This window comes from Macadamia integrifolia, chromosome 8, assembly GCF_013358625.1.
Source record: "Macadamia integrifolia cultivar HAES 741 chromosome 8, SCU_Mint_v3, whole genome shotgun sequence".
Taxonomy (NCBI): domain Eukaryota; kingdom Viridiplantae; phylum Streptophyta; class Magnoliopsida; order Proteales; family Proteaceae; genus Macadamia; species Macadamia integrifolia.
The window spans coordinates 8,219,158-8,242,766 of NC_056564.1; the positions used below are offsets into that span (position 1 = coordinate 8,219,158).

The following is a 23,609-nucleotide window of genomic DNA, read 5'->3' on the forward strand; positions in this document are numbered from 1 at the left end:
AAAAAAAAAAAAAAAAAAACAGAAGGTGTTCTTTCGGAGAAAGATTTAATGGAATTGGGATTCCATCCATCCAGTTGTACCCACCAATTCAATCCCACATCATCCAAGGATTGCACGGACCATCACCTTTGGCTTTTGGTTCAGATTAATGATCCGGATTTTTGAAGAAAAGAGCACTCCTTAAACACATGGGCATCAATAAAGGGTTAATTTTTCATATTTTATATGGGTGTGGTCTTGAGGCATCATTTCACCATCCTCTATGTTTGGACACAAAAGCTACCTTACCAGAAAACATTATTTAAAACCGAATTTATATACAAGCATAGGGCTGTCAAACTGTCATTGATGCGCTCCCTATGCCACTTGCTCAAAGAATTCTCTCCTTTACAATTTTGTAATGTTACAATACGACTTCCATAAAAATGCTGCATATTTTAGTTTATTATCTACCATTCAAATGAAGATAATTGGAATGGATGTTTAGGTCACATGTGATCCCACCAAAACATGAACAACTAATTTTTGAATGATTTGTTCTTCCACGATAGCATGCAATGATGTCCCCTATGTTCAAAGCTAAACCACTTGTGCGGAAAAAAAGACTGTGAAACTTAAATGTACTTTATTGATCTTAAGATTGGTTCTTGGAGATCAAGTTTTCAATTTTCACTGAAAACAATAAAAAACAATAAACAACACTAAACACCTCAAGTAAACGGCCCCAAAAAGGTAAGAAGAATTGAACTCAAAATCACTTGCTTCCTAAGGCGAAGATCGTTTGCCAAGTCGGTTATCCCATTAGATGCTTAATTATCCAATTGAATTGACTCTCTTATAACTAATAATTGTGGTGACAAGAAAATTTATTTATAATGAAAAAATATTTTTCATAAAAATAATGAATCAGGTATGCTATTGGTATATCTGAATCTGTGTCCATCTTTCTCCTCCTCCCCTTGAAAAAGTCCTCTATACCCCTTCCCCCTAGTTACAAGAAAGCAAACTACATTAGTAATTAATTAACCTCCTCCCTTTGTTTATATATAAAAAAAGGAAAAAAAGCCAAGACGTTGTTAGGTGCCAACCTGTCACTCTCTCTCCCTACTCTTGCGAAATGACACTTATGCCCTTTGCATCCCAGCCATTTGATCTTTAGGTGGCTAAAAGACAGTGGACTGTGCAGAAAAGCCTAATCAAATAGAGCCATTAAAACAAAATTTGCCTTCTTAGGCTCATCAATGCTTTCTGCATCTAAAAATGTGGCCAGCCCAAAGGTATTCATACGCAACCGATGATGGTAGATAGACAGCGACTCAAAACAATATTTACTATTGAATTAACATTATTAAAGATTTTCAAGTGGATCAACTAGCTTTCTTTCTAACCAGATGAAGGGTAAACGTTCTTTGCTTATGTGGTTCAGAGCTTTCGGCAGGTCATCAATCCACATTTTTTTCCAGATATTTAATAGTCAAAATTTTATTAATTGGATCAAAAAACCTATGGCTGGGGAAAAAATGAAAAAATAATAAAAGCCAATGAAAAAAATCATAATCTTAGAATACAACTTCTGCCTCAAGTTTTAACTCAAGATTATCCAGGATGATAATCTTAATAGATAGTACTTACCCATAGAAAACTATGGAGATTTCATTAATTCCTCCACTACCAAACAAGCCAGTCAATTATACGCATCTCTGTTACTTCATAGTTAGAAAGCTGGAGCCTCTCTTAGTCTCAACATCAAGAACTCATGAAGGATACAATCACAAGGACCAAAAAAAACAAAGAGAAGAGGATATTACCAGAAGGGTTTATAGATGCAGCTTTGGAAAATACTTTATCTTCTGCAAATTGAAAAGGAGGAGAAGACTTCATCCTCTGCACAATAAGAAGATAAAAAATGTATAGAAACTAGAGAAGATTAATAGATGGGTAACTTACTACACTCATTTGCATGGCAGATGCACCTCAACCCAACACCACAGTTGCCATGGGGCTTTGCACACTCATCACAGATATTGGGTACATGGTTTGGAATCTCGAAAGAAATCCTTGTTCCCATCTCAAATCCTTCGTCCAAAGAATTACCCTTGTACACTCTGTTGTAGTGTGAGCAGTTCCAATCTCTTGGATCAAAGCCCACTTCTAGTTTTTCTGAATCATCAACGAAGAAACAGGAAGAATATTCCTTTTCTTGTTCTTGAGTTTCAGAAATAGCTCTGCAATCGGAGGAATGAGTGCAGTTTTTGAGAAAAGAAGGAAGCGGATTTGTTAGTTCTGTGCGTCTAGAGCAGTTGAAGAGAAGAAGTGAGTTGGGTTGTGGGGGAGAAGGGAAACCAGCTGAGAGAAGAGAAGGAGAGACGAAGTGGAGTGTTCGTGAACAAGAAGAGTGAGAAATGGTTAAGGTTTTAGTTCTGTAATCAATGGAGGAAATCAGGAAAAGACCTATGGATGTCCTAAAGTAGAGCTTTTCGGATGTGCAGAGCAGCAGTCGGTGTAGAGGAGAAGATTCCACTAAATTCTGGAGAGAAAAAGGTGATTGAATTGGGATTTTACCACAGAAGGTTGAAGGATTGGGATGAGAAATAGATGGAGAGAAGATAGTCAGATTCAGAGAGAGAAAAAGGAGAAATCCAATTTCCTTTCCTCGTTGCATCTTCCCCCTCCTGTGTATCTTTCTCTTTTGGATTTAGAAATTGAGAAGAAAGAACTTGATGGACTGCGCAGTTGAAACTTGAAAGATCCGACAAGTTAAAAAGAAGAAAAAAGAAAAAAATGTTGTGAAACAGAGTATCCACTTTTAATCTGTTTCGAATATTACTTTTCTGTCTGTCTCCCATGTGATTCTCCCAGGACCATTAACAAGTTCTACTTTTTTTTTTTTTTCCTCATTCCTTGTCTTTAATCATTCTTGGTCAGTCTTTCATCTTTCATCTCCCCTTCTACAGTTACTACTTCTGAATACTTCTCTGTTTTCACTACCAATGTCATCTCTCTCTCTCTCTCTCTCTCTCTCTCTCTCTCTCTGTTTGTGTATTGAGCTGAGTGGGTCCCCAGTTCTTACTCTTGGTTTCTCTGGTAAGATTTCAACCATACTAATAACATGATGTAAGGTTATTCAACTTTTCTGAGCCAAAAGCAGAAAGTATATCAGGGTGTGAAGCAAAAAAGTCAAAAAAGTATTTCATAGTTATCAGATTTCTAGAGATGCCAAGCCTCTGTACTCTGTAGCCTGGATTTATTAAATTTGGTCAATTGCAAATAGCTCAGTTCATACTTCATAGCTTTCAACTTAAATTCAAAAACACAGAAACCCATACAAACATAGATGGAGCATGCAACTAGAACATATTATTATTGGACTTGTGCGGTCCATCAAGACAGAAACAGATCAAGCTTGGTTCCCATATAAATGTATAATTCCATCTTGAGATACAAAAGCCAGAAATCTTCATAGAGATAAAATTCACTCCTAATCATGCAGTAGGAGCCTTGACAACAACAGCAGGGAAATCAAGCAACAATATTTTCTCTATTGCTGCAGAAAAAGTGGCAGAGAACTCAACATGGCGAGGATGACCAAGGAATGCAGTGAAATCTTCTGAACTACGAAATGTCAACAAGAAGACATGGGTGAACCCTTGTCTAAGCATCTCCTCACTTCCAGTATCCTGTCCCCTATTAAAGAAAGCAACAGTTACCAAAGAGATTAGATTCTAATGGCCAAAGTGGAGACAATAAGGAAGAATGATTTTACCATTCAAAGGACTTGACTGCATCAATCTCCTTCAGTAACTTCTCCATCTCTTGAATTATCTCTTCAACCACTAACCCTTCCTTGAACTTAGCCACAACCAAATGCTTGAGGTCTCCCATGGCCACAATGAGGAGAGGAGCAATCAGAGCAAGTGAATATATACACAAAGGTAGCAGCTCCATTTCCAGTCTCTGCAGTCCATGATTTCTAATGGGTGGCCCATTAACGTAAGCTTGTGTTGGAAATTTTCACAAATGAGTGTCTCCTTTCTCGTATACTGTTCAAAGAAGCTACAATTGCAGAGGTCGGAGAGCCCACCAGAAAGTGGGTTACCATTCCTCCACCACCCCACAATTAGAATTAAAAGGGTACGACTGTACTGTCAGCTTGCATTCGACATCAATGGCTTCTTGTCATCACCTTTTAGGGATATAGTATCACATGAGAGGTTCTTTTCTCTAATAATGGAGTTTTGAGGAATGAAATGAGAGAGGTTTGTCGCCTTCTCTTTTTCTCTTCCATTTGGATTTTGGTAAGCCTCTCCTTTCCTCTGCAAACCTAATGGAGCTACCTCTCTGCCAACCAAGGCCAGGGAAAGGGGGAACACCCATGTCGTTCCCATGTGCTCCTCAGGTATCTTTTAATTCTTTTGGTTGACCACACGGGCAAATATATGTAGACAAGACATCAATTCAACACTTTAGATTCCATGAACATCAGGCTTTGTTTGGATGTCAAGAAACTAAAAAAAAAAAAAATAATAATAATAATAAAATAAATTAAATTAAAATTAAAATTAAAATTAAAAATTAAAAAAAAATAAAAATTAAAAGAGAGATAAACGCATAAATTTACTTAACGCCTCTCTCCTCACCCTAAGAAAAATCCCTATGTGCCACCATGGTTTTAAGCATTGGTGTGTATCGTGCCGTATCAGTAGGCATCGACACGATACATACTGATATGCTATGGGGAATTTTGAGCCATCTTTTGTATATCGACGTATCGTACGTATCGTATCATGTCGTACCATATCGGTAATGATACGTATGATACTCTGCGATACGAACTTTTGAAAATATGAAAATTCCTGAGAGTATTGGTACGTATCGAATGTATCGCCCAGTATCGAGTCGTATCGTATCGTATCGGTACGATACGGCTACTTAAGTGTGAATGTGCCTTTTGTTGTTTGAAACAAACACTTCAAACTCTCACCAACAGTTTTCTATATTTTTCTTCTTTCTTCCCCTTTGATTCACACACCTTTTTGGACACTCAAATAATAGATTGGAAGAAACATTGTGGAAGTGAATGATTCAAAGAAGGAGAAAAACATAGTCCAAGAAGAACCTTGAAGGCTTGAACTTGAAAGTTGAAACATTTGAATAGTAAGTTCTTGAATCTTTACTCACTTTTTTCAACTTTAACCTTAGAAACATTGTGGAAGTGAATGATTCAAAAATGATTTATAACCATGAAAACTATTGAACCTTGTGGTAGTGACCCCAGAGGCATATGATCAAGTGCCACCTGAGCTACACCTTCAGATTGCTTATACTTATTTGTGCCATTAAAAAGGAAAAAAAAATTCCAACATACGATATTTAAGGATGGTATACATCAAAACTAACGCTCCGTTATTACCAAAAAAGAAAGCAACCCTAGTTACATCCCTTGCCTATGTTGGATATTTAAGGAAGCAAACCTGGATTTGGCTCTTCTTAGCACCCATTGCCCAGATAGCCCATAGTTAACTAGGTGAGCACCGCGTGGTGAGATGATCCAGCGGTTTGAGAAAGGCACAAAAATCGAGGTGCTGACAAAGGCTTCCAAGAACAATGCGTTAAGAAACATTGGATCATTGTCTTGCCACATAGTGCTCGTTTAGATAGCTATGGGCAAGACCTAGGCAATGGGCGCTAAGGAGAGGAGCCAGATCCAGCAACCCTAGTTACATCCCTTGCCTAGTTACACTTTTTGGTAATAATGGAGAGTACTAGTCTACATAGGCAAGGGATGTGATTTCAATCTGTACTGTACTAGGCTACATACTCACTTGTACAAACTTAAGGCTGGCTACCCTTTGAGTAAGAAAGAAAAAACTGTAAGAAACTCAAACCTCATCATTTTGAACATTTTCAACTCAATATATTTGTCTATCAATACGATACCCTCTACTTAAGTATTTATGCATTCTACATGTTATATATAGCTTTTTTTAACTATTTTTTTTATGCAAAAGTGTATAAAAATATGTTCCCTATCCATTTATGTGCGTATCTTTAGCGTATCTTAGGGTATCTCCGATACGATACGATACCCTCCGATACGTATCTTAATTTTGACCGACCGATACAATGATCGATACCGATACTTTAATCCTTGTGTGCCACTCCCATACCAATATAATCCCAGGAAAAAATATGGTACTAGTAGTAGAGTTTGAAAAATCAGATCGGAATCAACAGAAATCGATAGTCTGCAATTTCGAATAACCACGATTCTTCAAAAAATGAGACAGATTCCAGGCTGATTTGAAATGGATTAGGATCAGAATAACCTGCATCCATTTCAGAGTTTCAAGTTTTTAAACCTTTACTAGCAATGACTTCTAATATGATTACAACAGTGATGGCAAATCAGCAATTACCAAACAAGGTAAAATGATACCTTCAAGATTCTATTACAACACAGTTCAATCACATGTCAGTTAAAACATATTTTTTTACCATTTTATGTAGTTTCTGAGAGTGATGCTCCCAGCTCCGGGGTCCATTGTCAAATGATATTTTAAACAAGAACGAGACCCACCATCCAAAAAGATATAGAAAAGCAAAGTCACAGTAATATGATGTAGATGAAGAGCAAATGCATCCAGAATAAAATTGAAGGACAACACTCAGCGCCGGCCCACATCGTCATTTTTCCACATTAGAGTCTCTTACCCTCCTGCAACAGGCAATGGGCGTACAGGGCATGGTTTGTAGCGATGCAGGCGGGGTGGCCCTACGGCCTATCAATAGACTGAGCCACTGGGACGGGCCGTCGTCACACTAGGCGCATGTAGGAGTGTCACTTACCACAATAATTGCCGACGATAGAAACACCCACAGCTCGTGCAATCAGCACTCTTTGCTCCTTAGAAAACTCCAAACCTGCAGTGCTTGTTCATGGTTCACATGTTGGTTGCAATTAACACACCCGAGAGCAAAACCAAAGGAACCCACAGAAACCACTGCTATCTCACAATCTCCGCATCAGAACTGCACATTATAATTTACCATTTCAATGTGAATGGTATTGCAACAAGACAGAAGCACACATGAGCACCCAACCCCCAATTGCATAGCATCAAAAGTAGAAGTCAGTAGTTTACGTACTGTCACAGAAGCTCAGAAAGAGAAGTTTAGAACTCCTCTCAAAACAAAGTTAAACAAGCTTGAATTAATAAGAAGCCAGCTACAATCAGGAAGCACTAAAGTCGTCATATATGCACAGTAAGCCACTAGAGAAACCGATCAACTTCCCATGTCACGTCTCTGGATAATTTAAAACACCTTCAATCACTTACAGTCGAAGATCTAATAGTAGAACGTGTCCAGGACACAACACAATGTATGCCTCCTGGCTATGGATTAGATGGACTCTCAAAATGCTTGATTTCTGATTTGTAAGGACCACTGACTTTTGGGACCTGGTTATCCTCGTTTAAGGAGGCACTGATCCCTTCAGCTGCTACTGCATCAACCTTAGATGCAAACTGATCCTCTTGAATGGGTTCCATCCGTTGGCCATCCATGGGTCTAGATGAATGGGCATGGCTAGTGTACAAACAGTGATAAGAATGGGAGTCAAGGGAATCCATTCCGAAAGTTGGCCTGATGGCCGAACTAGTCATCGGTTGCATTACACGTTTCCTCTCCGGAGAATCTCGCAGCGAAATTCGACAAACGGGACAAGTAGAATGTTGCCGCAGCCATACATCAATGCAGGTCACATGAAAATAATGCCCACAGTAGGGCAGGACACGTATCACATCCTTCTCCTGGTACTCTGCAAGGCATACCGTGCATCTGCCAAATACAACATAAAACAACTTAATTAGCAAAGATCGAGCAAAACATTAAGCACTTGATCAAGAACGAAGACCAAAACTTTGCTGATCTCTCTCTAAAAAACATCCACATAATAAACAATGAATTCAGGAGCAAACACTCAACATCTACCACTACATTGAAATATGGATGCATCAAAGAACAAACAAGTAAAATGTTAAATTTTTTTTACCATCCTGGAGCAAAATCCTGACTCGAGATTCTTGATGCATGTGTAATTCTTCTTAACTATTAAAATGCCAACCTTAAAGTTGTAAAGTTAGACATCTAAAATTAATGTTATATGAATCTAACATCTCTTCGGACATGTATCTTTACATGCACCTTTGGTGTTGCAGTAAAAAATCCCTTCTGCCTAACTTTTTCTGTTTTCCTTTCTCCTTTTCTTTCAGTCAGCATCAAAAGTGCATTCTATCAAAATTGAGATGTCAAAATCAAATTTATAATGCTTTTCTACTAATACAATAATTCAAAAATAATGCACAAGATGATATCCTAAAATTGGTCATCCATCAGTTGCAAATGAGGATTTGTCAAACTCATGTGAACATGCCCAGTCTACCAGATAAAAGCAAATATAAATCAAATCCAGGGGCCTCACTTTATAATCAGAAAGCTTCCTTTGCTTTTTCCTAATTCCCATGTGATAAAAAACGCAATCAGCTTTCCCAAACTCTTCAACGTGGATTGATCTGTAACTCAGAGCAGGCCATGAGCATCCATCAACTGACCACCTTTGTACAAAAGAAGAATCATCCACCATCACCACTGTACAGATTTTGTTGCAAAGATATGCTATTCTGTCTACCAAGATTCCACCATCTGCTTTAGGCACTATTCATTCGCACGTAAAAACCATAAAAAAGGGAAATTTCAGGTAAAATCTGAGAGAAAAATATATGATTTTACCTCAAAGTTTTCCTTTTACTTGGTTTTTACCTTAGGCTCTATTTGCTTTGATGTAAAAAGGCCTTGAAGTAATCTTTACACCCTTTTTTGTCTTCACGCAAACAAAAAAATTGCACCCAGTTGTAAAACTTCACAACCACCAAGCATATACTTACTTCCGCATAGCAGGTTGGATGGGGCTGAAATTTTATGGAAAGGTAGACCCCAAGGTCCCCTGCTTACATGTCAACTTTCAGCCAAAAAGGATGGCCCACCTGGCAAACTGAAGTTGTGAAAATCAAGGACTACCAAAAGGGTGTACATGAATGTTTGGATGACCTGGAGAGGCATGGATTTAACATGGGAAGGTGAAAGATTTTACACACAGCCAATCCAGACCATTCCCAACATGTTCAAGGTCAGAATGGCTGAATCACCCTTCCACTGGGTACAATTATGTGTGCCAATCATGAGAAACTTTTACCTCCTTCCCTTTATTCTGTAAAACAAACTATGCAATTAAAATTTATATGTTCCTTTAAGGAGAAGCCAAATCAAGTGGAGTAGACTACAGATGCAAATTGAACCAGGATGCTTGTTCAGCACCCACCCTCTCAAGAATAAGGAAAATAATCTTATGCAACAGAAAGGAAAAAAAACACTATGAAATAAGAGAACTATCATCCTTCTCAGAAAGGAAATTAAAAAAAATACAACTACTGAATAGTTTTATAGTGTAACAAGGCTTAAGGCTTATGAGTTGACTCAGTTCTGAACTCAGTGCACCTGATTTGGACCAGCTATGCCTTCCCCATCATAGGATACTTGTTTTGGTTCTTTAATTATTTGCTTTTTTCTAATTAGTTGCTTAGAAGTGACCCATGAATAACATATTCATGGCTCCATTAATCTTTCCAAATCAGAGATCGATACTTACTATTTTCAGATTTGGCTTGATGTGTTCAAGTGAATAAGGACACTGCCTAATCTCAGCATTCAACTCTAGGATCGAACTGAGATTTGGTACCTTGATTATGCCATCTGAGAATAGAATTCAACGTTAAATTTTCTCTTTGCTGGAGTTGTTGATTCCATTTTAAGGTATCCTTCAGAACTGAAACACTATCAGTACTCTAAATCCAACCATCGGATCTGTTTGATCTTTCAGTATGTTATGTTCTACTGTTAGTCAACATCTATTCTCAGCCTTGTTTGCATCTGAGTTCCAGATTTGGTTTTACAGAGTTTCTCCGAAAATTCTGGGCTGTAACATCCTTGTCTGCAATTCTGGTTAGTTAAAGGTCTCTGAAACCTACCTTTTAGGTGGATCTATCCACATCAGTGACAGAACTCAGAAACAATGAGCCACTAAAAATGGAAAATATAAAGGTCAATTAGTGTCTGCGTTAATATGGTCTGAGCAGTCGGATCTAATACAGATCTGTAATTTCTGGCTGATCCAAATAGGATTTTTTATGTGAAGAGCTTCTGAAGAAATTATTTTCCAAATTCTCAAACTAGCAACTTTTCCTTGCAATCTAGGATGACTTCCAAGACTATATTTCTGTTTTTGAAGGCTCACTAATACTGATGATTGGTTGCTGCTGACCAGAACTTTGGCATTAGAACCAAAACTCAAAGCAATGTGATTATCTGTAAATCAAAAATCAAAATACACCAATCACTGATTATGACAGTGTTTCATTTGCTATAAACAATCAGAATTTAATGTGTCGCCTGCATAAATTTAAGAATGCAAGTTCAAACACCATCTGCAAAGAGATATTTGAATTTTAAATTTATCACCAGGACATGTAATCCCTTAAAGAACCCCTCTATGAACCAACTGCAAGATATATATATATATATATATAAAACTACAGCAAAAAAAAAACAAAGATAATTACAAAAGACAACAAAAAAAAAATGCCGCTATGTTCTGTGGAAAAGGGACTGTGCACCATGGAACTGAAACTCAAGAGAATATTGGAGAATTTAAGGACACACAGAAAAACAGCATTCACAGGGAAATGGACGCTGTTCTTTTCAACGTTAATAACCTTGTTGGTAAAAATATAATTATCAACAATCTCCGCCTCAGGACTGTAGAAACGCTAAAAGTGATGCAGAAGGTAATGGAAAAAGAAAAAGCAATTGACACAGGTTTACGAGGTTCGGCAAGATTGTCTACGTCCTCGGTGAGATGAGATTCTGCTTCACTATCAGTGGAGATTAGGGTTACAACGCTTGTCCTCACACCTCTCAGAATTGCTTACAGAGAAAGGAAATCTCACTACAAATATATAGCGAAAAACCCTATTAAATTGCGACAGAATACAGGACATCGTACACCAACAAGGACTACCAGAAGGTAGAAAGTAAGAGATTCAATCAGCTCTTCAAAGGTCTAAGAGATTCAATCAGCTCTTCAAAGGTCCCCTCAAGTCCCTTCCCTAGACTGTTTTATCTATCCAATCTGCAAAGGGGAGCATCTAACAGAAGTATGAGCAAAAGACACCATGAATTAGTGAAATAATTGATGATAAGGCTGTAATTGGCACCACTATTACGGACGAGCAATTTCACATTTTTATTATTTTTTTAAAGCTGCTTCTTTGAAATTAGGAACAGAATTTCGGCATAAACTGATTAGACTAATGAAATAGCAGTTCAGAAAATAGCTTTGGTACCCTAGGGGGAAAAGGGAAAACCTATGCTCTTTCTTTCTAGCTCTCTGATAGAATCTCAATGAGTAAGGCAGAAGTAATCAATGATGGTTTAATCTCATCGAGAACCTATAATTCGGGATCACAGCTTTTGGAAGAACTTAAATTATCGGTTTCCCTGTTTCATAGTTGTCAGGACGCTGCCTAGGTGTCCGGACGGGTTTCAAAGGGCTGGGTGGTCACACAATTTATTCTAACTTAACAAAGCAGGCACATTGGGATGCCTAGGTCCCTGGCCAGTCAATTTTTTCCCCCTAAATAATGTTGTTTCTAATATTTTATTGGCTTGTGTACAAGTTTGTGTATAGGTGAGAAACATGGGATCCTTTAATACCCCCAAAAAATTAAATAAATCAATAAAGAAAGAAATCAAACTTCACTTGCACTATCCATTAATACCCCCAAAAAAATTTAAACAAATAAATTAAGAAAAATCGAACTTCACTATTTCACTTCACTTGCTCTCCTTCTCTTGTTTGCTTACGTATTTTTTCTTTTCCACTAAATGATGTTTTTTCTAACATAATGCTGTTGCTAGATAGTAGCAAATTAGTGCATAGATTCAATTTGTATTGTTGTTGGGCATAATTATATTATTGCTATAGTAAATATAACAGATGCATTAAAAAAATTAGGGGGCTTTGTCGCCTAAGCACTTAAGCGGCCTCTCTAACGCCTTGGGTTGCCTAGGCACCTTGACAACTATGCCCTGTTTTCTAAATAGTTCAGGTGGATATTCAGGAGGTCAGAAGAGATGGAAATTGATCCGGAAAGGGCTCTGTTGGTGAAGTCCTCTGTGGTTATTGGGTTGATATGATTAAAACTGACAACCTTTGTTCAAGAGGTCACCAAATTCATGGTATGCACTTTCTGTGCAGGAAGAGCAAGGAAATACTTTCCTCTAAGCATCTGACTATGTTTTGCCAATAAATTTGGAATTTGTTGGCATTCTTTAGTGGTTACAACCTCAGAAGTTTAACTCCATTAATCCTTCTGTCGTTAAAAGGGTCAAAATCTTTCACAATTTCCGTCTTCAATCAACAGGGTAGAAAAATCCTAGCATATGATAGGAGGAGGACGTCAACCATTTGTAACTTCAACGACACTTTCACCTAGCAACTTGAGTAATCATTAGTTTTTATTCACCCATATAATCATGGGCAACTACAGTTTAAAAGATGTAGACAGTAGTGCAACCTGCAGCAAAAGAATCCTCGACTTCTGTTCCTTCACTTATCTATTTTGGTTGAATTCAAAGGCTTAAGCTATGCTAGCTGTTTCAAATACATAATTACCACCAGTTGCTTTGCATTATTAAAATGTCTGCATACCACCATATCATATGAACCTATTTATTAGTTCAACTCATCTTCTCCAACTAATGAAATCTTTTCCCCTATCCCAAAAAATGTAAAACATTTAATTAACATCTTCCAGAATTAATACATTTGTTGAAATTAATTGAGGTAGCGTTAGAGCCTTTGAAAATTCCATCCAGTCAACCACATTGATGAGAGTTAGAGATTAGCTTGAAACCTTTTGCATTGAATACACTAAACTCACTTTGTATTCTGCAATTTGTTGTTTGCAGACCTGCAACAAACACACAAATTTGCATTGGCTTCTACAAAACCAAATCACTGGCTAAGTATATGGCTTGTTTGGGAACAGCACTCCATGAGGAAGCAAAGTTTCTACTGCTAGTTTTGATTAAGCAGTAGAAGACACAGAGCAATCCCTTGACAGAGTTATAATAGGTTCAAGAAACCCAAATGTCGGGGCACCACCAACACCAAGTGAGCCCAGGTTAAAAAATATGCTAACCATCAGCTAAAACATGAGCTAACTCATTAAGGGCTTCAAGGAAATGAATGTTCTTACTTTCTTAAAGCATCCCTATAACCACCATATCTTTACAAAGAATAATATTAATATATATATATATATATATTTTTTGGTAAAAGAATAATATCAATCAACAGCCAAGACGATAAGAGGGAATATATAATACAATAATTTCTTTCTATGATTTTCCAGTCAAATTATGTATTACAAATGTATATTCATATCATGAGGAAGTAAGGGGGGGTACAAATGTCCGTTGCTAATTTTTCCCCACATGCTTATTACATGCCCTAATAGATTGAGCAAGTATGATCAATGGAAGAAGCGTTTTGTCAAATCCTTCATATAAATTCCAATTGGGTGTTTTAATAAATGATTGAACACTCATGCATAACAGAAGATATAGTCCTAGGTAAAGTGGATGGGGGAACAGCTGTCTAGCTCAGCAGAAATATATAATAAGGTCCAGATGTTCATTATAATGATTTACATTGCTGAGGTTTTAAGCAGGTTCCCAGAAGTGGTTCTACATCATCATTAAAAATTTGATAACACAAAAATGCCTATAAGATCAGTAACATGAAAAGATTTTGTTTTCAACTTTTCATGACATCATAGGTTTGGGTTGAAATAGTACAGGTAAGGGATGATCTGGAGAACACATGGACTAGTTTTGGACCTCTAAAGAAGATGTCATTTGAAAGATTTCCCAGCACATAAGGATTATCTGTTAAAGGTCCTGTATGTGAAACCTCTGATACACAACAATTCGTTCTGTCTCCTATAGGGCAAATGGAAGATAGAGAAAGCGAAAGCAAAGAAAAAGAAATTTCACACAAACAGTATTTAACTTACTGTGAATCTTCTCCAGAAGCAAAAAAATTATCACTGAACTTCTTTGTAGGAAAAGTGGCTACGACAACAGGCTCCAATCCGTGAAGCCCACGTTCCAACTGTTTGATAAGGGAAAAAAAAAGAAGGCCGAGTTATATTTTGAACTAACGGTTCTCCATTGGAAACAAAACTAACATAAATGGTTCAAGATGAACTAAAATCTCATGTAAAGGTAAAATGATCTAGCACAACGATGATAAGAGCCGTTCTCAATATCCAAAATCTGTATCAAAAACTTCTGAAAGAGGCTTCCGACTGGACATCTCAGAGAGAAACAAAACAGAGTCTATACAAGAGATTGAGACATCTCAGGCTAGCACAATCCTTTATCTTTACTCTTTTTTTTTTTAGGGATTTTTTTCCGGGGTATGGGGGGGGGAAGGGGAGGTAAAATCAGTCACATTATTACATTATCAGCAGCTAAAGCATGAAATAGAAGAATACAATGTGTACAGCGCTAACATTTAACTGAAAGAACAGAACAAAATTGATAATCTTCGCGAACACCATAAATCAGAACAGAAGATTCTTGGCATAATGTGACAGAAGAAAATAATTTCAGGGTGCTGAAACGATTATACCAGGTGTAATTGAAAACAGAAACAACAAAGCAATGTCAAAACATGCAGCATAAACAATCTGATCAAGTGCGAAAAGGAAATGCTCCACGAAAAAAGAAAAAAAAAAAAAGGGTCATTGATATTCCCATGTCTACCAACAGACACCCATAGCAAGGTCGAGAGAATAAAGAGGAGAATTTGGGAAGCGAAATACATCGCAGTTGCTTCTTGCAAATGAAAAGCAAATCTATTTTTGAGAAAATGCTAATAGTTGAGTCACTGATTCACCATTGCTGACAGGATAGTCAAAGAGAAGATAGTGCAAAGAGGGCTTACTACGCTAAGATCAGATCTAGAAGCCGTCGGAAAGGATCGTCTGGAAGCACTCAGCTGGATCCTTGCACAAATAAGCCTCGTACAGACGAAAACTATAAACATCGTACTGACCGCAAATCCAATGACGGTCATCACCAGGTTTATGCCCGGAGTAATCATGGCTCTTCCCGGCTTTCCAGTCCTTCCTCTTCCTCTTCCTCTTCCTCCTCTTAATAAAACTGCATATGTTCTCTTCAAATTCCAACGTAAGTCATCTTCATCTTTACTCCTCTATCATTCATTCACAGTTCCTAATCTGCAAAACTTAAAGCCTCACATCTTCAGCAGAAATGACTTGTTCGCTTTGGGTGAAGAAATCATTGAGCAGACGAAGAGCGGACGGAGGAATCCAGCGAGAGCAGAGCTGAACAGCGAACCCTAACGCCAAGACTCTGTCGCCGGAAATTTTGTGACGGAGGAAAGCTGGAGAGATAGAATGAATGCTCTGCTCTTACTCAGAAATTGGTTAACGTCCCAACATTTATGGGTGAATTCGAATCCAAATCTATTGCCGAATTAAGCAAGGAAACACCACATAGAAAGCCCATATCATGCAGCGCTTAATGAGAACGGGCGCTAATTTTACCAAAAATAGAAAAAGAGAATTGTTGGTATGGTCCGGTTTGGTCGGTTTAAATCCATTTATCTGTGCATCCGGTCGAAAGCAGTGCGGCCCATGTACAAACGTAAAGACCAATCAGAGCACTAGGAGAAGCATCAAGAGTGATAGAATATCAGCTTTTCATGAAAGGTAAGGCCATCAGATCCAACGCCCTAGAGCCCTTCGAAACGTGTGCCTGTGTATTAGGTTCCATGACGAGCTAATCCAAAGTGTTGGATCTGAGCTATTACCTCTTGTGCGTAATAGATGAGCCAGATCCTCATTCCCCCACCGCTCCCCCTAAAATATGTTTAGGCATCGGGTTCGCCTTGCCTTTTAAGCTTCTTTTTATTTATAAAAAAAATTAAAAATATGACAGAATGATTTTTTATTAGTATTTTGATTTCAACTGATTGAAGGATTGGTCCAATCGGTTTGGATTTGTGTAAATTCCTAAAACCTCAAACCAAACACAATCAATAAGACATTCGGTTTGATCTGGTTTTTTTGTTGGTTTGATCGATCCAACCAATTTGAGTATACTCTTGACATCTTTAAACAGTTTTCCTAAACTGGCACTTCTCGACGGAATCTTATACAATCAGTAGTTTTGCCACTTGGCATGTCCAATCATATTGAAATCCTATCTTTTCGTGGAAGGATCGAAGGTGCCCTAGTTTAACTAATTGAATTTAAATATTAATTTAGCAAAAAAGAAGCTTGAAAGAGCCTTGAGGCTTTAAATGCAAGATGAAATCATCCATGGGTTGCTCATATGATTAAGATGAATTGGGGATTATATGGATAAACGTACGATTCCAAGTTCAAATCCCCATCTATACATCTACACCACAAGGGTTACCTATTTTTCATATAACTCTATCACAATCTAAATCTTCCCTTTAAGATACCTTACGGTTAAGTTCCCCATAATGCCCATACTCTACACGGAGGTCCAATCGTGCCCGATTACGAAATTTTTGTTGCATTATTTGGTAACCCCGTTTTTTAGCTTACCAAACAAAGTTTACTACTCTACTCAAATCTAGTCTAATAATGTGGGTGTGGATAAGACGGAAATAAAAAAAGAGTTTCTTTTTATATTTGGGTGCAAGCTTACGTTTGGATGCAATATCCAAACATCATATGGGAATCCAACTAACATCCCATCAATAGAATGATGCACATAACGGTGCCAATCTGACGGTATAAGGCATATACTCACGTGAGATTCCTCTCCTGGAATCTGAATTTTTTTTTTCTTTTCTGAGAGATCTCGTGGAATCTTAATGAAGAGTGAAGATATGGAAATGTAATGGAATCAACTACAGTATCCAAAGAAAAAAAACAGGCCTGTTCCATCTGGTTGGGAGGAAAATAAAGGAAAGAGAATTAAAATTAAATAAAAATTTGTAATCATTATTTAATATAATTGTGCAAATAACTCCATAATATTTTTAATCACATTATTACATTTTATTTTGTTGCTGCCAAAAAACCCTGCGAGTTGGTCCTGCACAAGCACAGACGGTGGAGGCCCGGAGCTTTGTCCGGGGTTAGTCCTCCGACATTCAAGTTAAGGTCGGCCGCACAGTTTTCAGTAAGGGAGTAATGGTGAGGGTCTGAGAGCTTACCTTCTTCCTTCCTCTCGGCCTCCTTATATGGTTCTTCGGGTTTAGGGTTTTTTCTTGTCTTTTCCTCTGTCCTTCTCCCATACGGCCGTCCTTCTTGTGAGGAATATCCCCTCATGCAAACGATGTGATCGAGCGTGACTGAGTCTTTGGAATCCTTATTTGGTGGACGACACGTGTCTCAGGGGCGACACGTGTCCTTTTCCCACCGAGAGATCAATTTGGCTGTATCATATTTATACTTCGTAATCACATTATCTTATTTGAAAAAGAAAATAAAATTTATTTCAAGAAAATATAATCATTAAATATGATAAAAATTTAATGAGGTTATACAATTATGATTACATAATTTTTTTTTTCTTTTTTCTTTTTTCTAAATCAGTTTCACTTTTCTTCCCTTCGTTTTTTAGGCAATCAGCCCTATTGTTTTCTATACAAAAAATATCCGTATAAATAAGAGTTTGAGACTTTACTGATGTCATTAGTCATCTATCTCTCAATCTTCTTCTTCGAATTATACTTTAAAGAAGACTTGCATTAGCAAAGGTCAACGAAGGGGAAAAAGAATCCCAACCCCACTTTCTTACTATTTTGAGTTGTTAGGGCTAGGATGATGAGTGAAACTATAGGGGCTGTGGCCCTTTTTTTCTTTTTCAAGTATACTTTCATGCCAAATTTTCATAATTTGAGCCTATATTATTAAAAAATATCATAAACATTATTTTTTCAGGTAACTATTCAATGGTTTCACATTCTATACGCTATTGTTTCTATTAACTATCACACGGTTTATTTTCTTTGAATTGACTTTTTTATTAATATACATTTTTTTAAATAGGTAATAAATATAAACATAAACGATATCAAAGATGGCCTTGGATGATCAGAGTATGAGGAGTTCCTACATGTGTAACTATTTTGACTATTGGATAAAATAATATCTTATGGAATATTCATGGTCAAATATGAGATCCTAATTCAATAGAGAGTCCTTTTATTTATTGGTATGCACTTTTTTTCTAATATATATAATTATCCATATGCAATCCTCATACGTTCATGCATGTCTATAATACTCCAACTCCCATGTCCATGGATTTTCAAAATCTTCAATTGCCATGTGGCAAACGCAGATATGACTACAATTTGATACGTGAGCAAAACGATATGAAGATCCATCTATTTATAAAATTTGGGCCCAACCAATCTGCCACCTGGCAATTTTTGGCAATTTAAAATGGGTGTGTGCAGGAACTGGACTCTCACTATGTCTATATTTTATTAACATAATTTCCAATTTCTAATTAGATTCTTCTATCAATTTAATCTATCTTAATTGGAACGGATCTTGGTGGATACTTAATGAGATAGCTAGATATGTCATCGTGGTTGCATTAAAACTGCAATCTGGGATGCCTACCTCATTAATCAACCATTTAGACTCTCATTAATCATTTCCATAGGTGGAATTGGACTACCTTTTATAGTGTTTATTTTTTAGTTCACGATTTCCACCACAGATACTGTGGTCGGAAATATAGAAGACAATTAGGTAGAAGAAAATCATATAATTGAAGAGTAAAATTAAAAACATGTATCAAAATTGTATAATAGATGTAGATGTAGAAAAAGTTAATAAATTGTGGAAATAAAAAGAAAAGAATAAAAGGGATCATTGAGTAGAGGAAGGAGAAAAAAATTGTCGAGAGCTATCTTACCTTTTCTTATAAGGTAGTCAGAGTGGAGGGATTCTTTCATCGATGTCTATCATTGCACTAGGATGGCATTTTCAACTTCCAATATGTAAAGGAAGGTAATGACGATAGATTCCAGTTAAGGGTTTCAAACAGTCAATTCGGTATGGATTCGATATGGTTCAGTTACAATTTTTAATCATGTACTACAGGTTTAGTTTGGTTCAATATTGGTTTTGTAAATATGCATAAGAAAATCAATAGGATTTCTTTTTCCCGATATCTGAATGGGGTTTCTATTGGTCTAGTCGCGGTTTTTTATCGGGTTAGGTCAGTTTTTTTTTTTTCGCCAATCGATGCATTCGGTCATGTTCACTTTGGCTTTCGTTTCTATTGATTCCATAAAATCCAAAACCAAACCGATAAAAATTTGATTTGATCACAATTGCTCCGATCAATTATGGTCGGTCAAATGGATTCAAGTCGAACTTTAACACTTAAAACAAGTTGGAAGCTTAGGAACCCAATCTATCTTTGGTTACCCTCTTTTAATTGGTGGATTTTAGGTTATGTGGGTGGGGGCCACAACCCAATGGATAGCAGAGTTGGTAAGGGACCTTTGCCTCAAGAAGCGTGGTTATGAGTTTGACTTTTCTTATCTCCTTGGGGCTATTCATACTGGGTGTTTAATTCTTCACTACTTTTAATGAAAGTTGAATAGTTCTCATTCAATCCCGATTTGAACCAATCCATTTGATTGTGGAGTTAATATGAACCTGCGGGACTAGTGATACCAAAGGCTTGAATACCCCTCTTTAGCAAAAAAAAAAAAAAAATATATATATATATATATAAGCATTGCCCTTTCTTCATATGTATGGAATGAGGAAGAAAAATAATGGCATTTAAAATCATAACATTTCCTTAACAGTACGATATGATATAATCTCTTTATATTATTCTATTCAAATCAGATCGTAAAGGACACAAGATGATTACAAGTTCTTTTGTTTTGTTAAATATAGTAATATACACATAAGAGTGAAAAGTTTGGAAAAAGATATAAAAATCGTCTTCAAACGTAGCCACTCAACGACTAACCAACCTTTTAATGCAACTTGTAAATCGTCGAGTGGGTTTTGCTAAAAATTAGTTGGAGTAAAGAGAATATCTTATCCTACAAGTTATTATTATCATTTGCTTTTTGGTAAATTTATTATAAATTTATTTCAAGACTTTGACACATCAACAACTAAGGAGTCCAGCCATGTCACAAATTTCTTTCTAAGGTTCTTTTTATTTTTATGTTTATGTTTAGGGTTCCTTTTAAATCTTCCATAAGAGAACTCGAAGAGAATATACCAAATTGGAAAAGAGAATCAAATCAACAAAAACGATCTTCCAAGCCTAAAAGCCAATGTAACTATCCATCCACTTCCTTTTAACTCCCAATGGACGAAAGAGAAGAAAAACATTACTTCATAAATCAAATCAGAGTGTAACGAGTTAACGACACTATGTGGGTAGGAGAACCACTCCATATCAGCACTTGGTTTTACCATATTCAAGTTTAAACTTTTGCAGATATTTAGATCTTAAGGTTCCATACTTGCATGTCACATTTCAGTTCGATTTGGAATTGATCAAGTTGGGGATGAGCTTTTAGTTCTAGCTCAGTGGTGGTAGACAGTTAGGCAGTTAGGTTTTAGCACAAGTAGGGCGATCGTTGGTTTGAACTTCCTACTTGTTATCCCTCACCTTTTTGATAAATAATAGTAATAAAGTAGTTAGTAATAAGTGTGGAACCTCATGGGTCCCTATCTATATAAAAAAAAAAATGTGATCAAGTAACAGAAATAGGTAAGATACATGTAATAGATGGATGCAACTGAAAATTACAAACAGATATAAATGTGAGGGTATTTTATTGAATTTGAATATAAATTTCACGATAGATTAATCTAGATGATTTCTTAAATATCCAGAAGTTAGAATTATTGTATAATCCATTCAAATAGCAGATATACGTGGTCCATCTAGATAAGATTCCCAAAAAATGTGGCCACCTAAAAAATATTGTGCCGAATCTTTAATCCAAACATCCCAATCAAACTTCCAAAAATCTTCAACCACAAAATTGAATCTCAAGTGGTGGTGGCGGTCCAAGTTATTCCACCCATCAATTTTTTCATTTCTCAGGCTTTCTTTTTCACAACCTTAGTTGTTGTTTCACAAGTGCGGGTGATTTAGCTACTTTGACCATTGGATAGATAGGGTACGTGACATGGACAAGTCACAATTCAAATTTTAGATCTGAATTCAATCACATGTCTTATTATGTATTGACATTTTTCGTGGTATTTTCAACTACATCTTTGTTTTTAATCATTATTTTATGCAAGGGATCATTTAGAATGAAAACCAGAACCAACATTTAAAACCAATTGAATTGATCCGGAAAAATACCAGTTCAATATGGTCTTGAAAAGTGAAACCATGTGAGCTCCGTTTAGTTGCAATGAAAATTTAAAGGGAAAGAAAATGAAATTTTCATACTTTAAAAAGAAACGTCTATAATCATTTTCCCATATGATTATATAAACTACTAAATTTTTTTAACTATATTTAGTAATGATATGTTTTAAATCTAATTTTTATTTTACATATTATAGCAAAAGGTTATGAATGCAAAGTAAAGTGAAATTTTATAACTAAATATGAAATGATTTGAAGTTAATGTTAAAATTATATGGATAATGATTACATATATTAATTTATTTTTTAAGTATGAAAATTTCACCTCTCTTCCCTTTAATTCCCCTTACAATCAATCATAGCCTTAGGTAATCCCGCAGTTCGAGAGATCCACAGAGAGAGATGGGCCTTCTTCACAACAGGATCCAATGTACGTCCCACTTCCAATACAACCTAATTCTTGCAAGTGGTATTCAAAGCCCAATAACTGGGCCTTTAGCTCATCACTTTTCAATGATTCTAGGCCCAAAATTTGTCTTTGGACTATTATACTAAAACAGAGTAATCCAATACATGAGGCTCCTGTTATTGCAGGGTATGGGAGGAGTAAATGTACACAGGAGAGGCTGTTTCTCCGTGAGCCTCTTTGCAAGTAGGCAAAGAAATCTTAGGCCGGAACCAACCAACCAGAACTATTTACTAAATGATTGGTTATGGTCCAAGAGTTATTTGTATTTTTTAATTGGAGTTGGATCAAATAACCATTAGGAACCGACTAGGGGGTTTATCTATGGGTGATTTAAGATCCAATAGGGACAAAAGCATAATCATCTTAAGATGCGCCATTGAATCTATGGGATTTCTATTTCATAGATTTATGGTCAAATTTTCTCATGGATTGTGTGTGGGCCAATATATGGGTAAAAAATGCTATCTGATTCATTCCTAAACATAGAGGGATCAAAAACCAGGAGTGTCAAAATCTGTTGGGTCAGGCTGGTTTTGGTTGGGTCTAATTGGGCCACATTAGGATCTTACATTGTGATCGGTCCATTTAAGTAATTGATCCTCATAGGTTAATCATAGTCCCATTTATAAACCGTCAGTCGGGCATCTGTCTTTAATCGTGCTACCAATAATCAGACTTAACAAGCCTTATACAGGCTCCCGAGATATTTATCTATAAACAGGCTTTAAGCGTATCAAGTAAAGTAAATGAACTACAAGCGGGCATTAAATATGTCGGGCTAATGAAAGACTTGTTTAGTTTCGAACTCTCGATTGGGTGCCCATCCGGTAGCAACCTTGGATCAAGAACAGCATAGTTGGGCCGGACTTGAACCTGATGCATTTAATAAATAGATCGGTCTGGTTTTGGGTTTTCCCAGTTGGATTCGGTCGGTCCTACTGGTATGGCCCTAGAATCGACACCCTGAACAAGAAACCAAGTGGGGTGGATTCGAGAGTCAAAGATACCAGGAGAGCGAGCGAGAGTCGTTAGAAATCTAGAATCTCCCACCGACAGAACCACCGTAAAAACCAGCGGCTAAGAAAAAACCATCAGAGTTGCAGTGGAGTCGGGTGAAACGACCAATCTGGATCGTTCAATTCCAATTCGAATCAGGTGATTGAGCGGATCCATTAATAAGGATGGTTGATTTGTTTTGAAGCCAAGCCAGTACATGCAACTGGAATTGGACTGGATCCCACCCCTAACTAACACCCTCCCATCCTTTATGGATTGCGACGTCTCTTAGTTTCGAATTTGATGGGGAAAGATGAAAATCCATTGTCCTCTGTAGGCCCAGCCAGCTACACCAAGAAGTAGGAACACTACTTTTCAAGCAAGCCCAGCTAGACGGTGGCCGGGTTTGAAACCGACCCGTGTATTATGACTTGTCGTTCAATTAGAATAGAATAGAATGTTAAAGTCAAGCCATTGAACTGACCATAAAATCTTGGCTTAACAGGTTCTTATCAGAATACGATTTTTTCGTCAGTCGCATCCGATAGTGGGTCTCCATTGAAATATAGGA

The 23,609-nt window shown here is 36.9% G+C and overlaps 3 protein-coding genes across 8 annotated transcripts; all 3 read right to left on the minus strand.

Moving 5' to 3' along the window:
• Positions 1–1,542: 1,542 nt before the first annotated feature.
• On the minus strand, positions 1,543–2,849 carry LOC122086596. Its single transcript, XM_042655530.1, has 2 exons — positions 1,948–2,849; positions 1,543–1,850 (listed from the first exon to the last, which is right to left on the minus strand). The coding sequence occupies exons 1-2, from the start codon at positions 2,660–2,662 to the stop codon at positions 1,747–1,749; spliced, it is 819 nt and encodes a 272-aa protein (XP_042511464.1). The 5' UTR covers positions 2,663–2,849; the 3' UTR covers positions 1,543–1,746.
• Positions 2,850–3,252: 403 nt separating this feature from the next.
• LOC122086597 (stress-response A/B barrel domain-containing protein At5g22580) lies at positions 3,253–3,968 on the minus strand. Its single transcript, XM_042655531.1, has 2 exons — positions 3,764–3,968; positions 3,253–3,684 (listed from the first exon to the last, which is right to left on the minus strand). The coding sequence occupies exons 1-2, from the start codon at positions 3,943–3,945 to the stop codon at positions 3,483–3,485; spliced, it is 384 nt and encodes a 127-aa protein (XP_042511465.1). The 5' UTR covers positions 3,946–3,968; the 3' UTR covers positions 3,253–3,482.
• Positions 3,969–7,089: 3,121 nt separating this feature from the next.
• LOC122087012 (RING-H2 finger protein ATL8-like) lies at positions 7,090–15,751 on the minus strand. 6 transcript variants are annotated; one of them, XR_006142627.1, is made up of 5 exons: positions 15,131–15,751; positions 14,196–14,293; positions 8,821–10,422; positions 8,483–8,715; positions 7,090–7,839 (listed from the first exon to the last, which is right to left on the minus strand). XR_006142627.1 is itself a non-coding variant. In XM_042655968.1 (5 exons), the coding sequence occupies exons 1-5, from the start codon at positions 15,287–15,289 to the stop codon at positions 7,750–7,752; spliced, it is 549 nt and encodes a 182-aa protein (XP_042511902.1). In that variant the 5' UTR covers positions 15,290–15,738; the 3' UTR covers positions 7,090–7,749. The 6 variants fall into 6 exon arrangements, 4 of the variants coding, with proteins under 4 accessions (XP_042511902.1, XP_042511903.1, XP_042511900.1 ...); XR_006142628.1 differs by having other exon boundaries at positions 8,483–8,615; positions 10,352–10,422; positions 15,131–15,740; XM_042655968.1 differs by lacking the exon at positions 8,821–10,422 and adding an exon at positions 8,206–8,274 and having other exon boundaries at positions 8,483–8,615; positions 15,131–15,738.
• Positions 15,752–23,609: the final 7,858 nt, after the last annotated feature.

Bases quoted from the DNA above. Each gene is read 5' to 3' on its own strand.
- LOC122087012 (XM_042655966.1), bottom strand. From the start codon at position 15,289: ATGATTACTCCGGGCATAAACCTGGTGATGACCGTCATTGGATTTGCG. The intron at 14,294-15,130 runs GTAAGCCCTCTT...CTTATCAAACAG, and splicing joins CTAGATCTGATCTTAGCGTA to TTGGAACGTGGGCTTCACGG. The intron at 7,840-8,205 runs GTGCATGTAAAG...TGTATTTGGCAG, and splicing joins TTTTTACTGCAACACCAAAG to ATGCACGGTATGCCTTGCAG.
- LOC122086597 (XM_042655531.1), bottom strand. From the start codon at position 3,945: ATGGAGCTGCTACCTTTGTGTATATATTCACTTGCTCTGATTGCTCCT. The intron at 3,685-3,763 runs GTAAAATCATTC...TTTCTTTAATAG, and splicing joins GCAGTCAAGTCCTTTGAATG to GGGACAGGATACTGGAAGTG.
- LOC122086596 (XM_042655530.1), bottom strand. From the start codon at position 2,662: ATGCAACGAGGAAAGGAAATTGGATTTCTCCTTTTTCTCTCTCTGAAT. The intron at 1,851-1,947 runs GTAAGTTACCCA...TTCAATTTGCAG, and splicing joins CTGCCATGCAAATGAGTGTA to AAGATAAAGTATTTTCCAAA.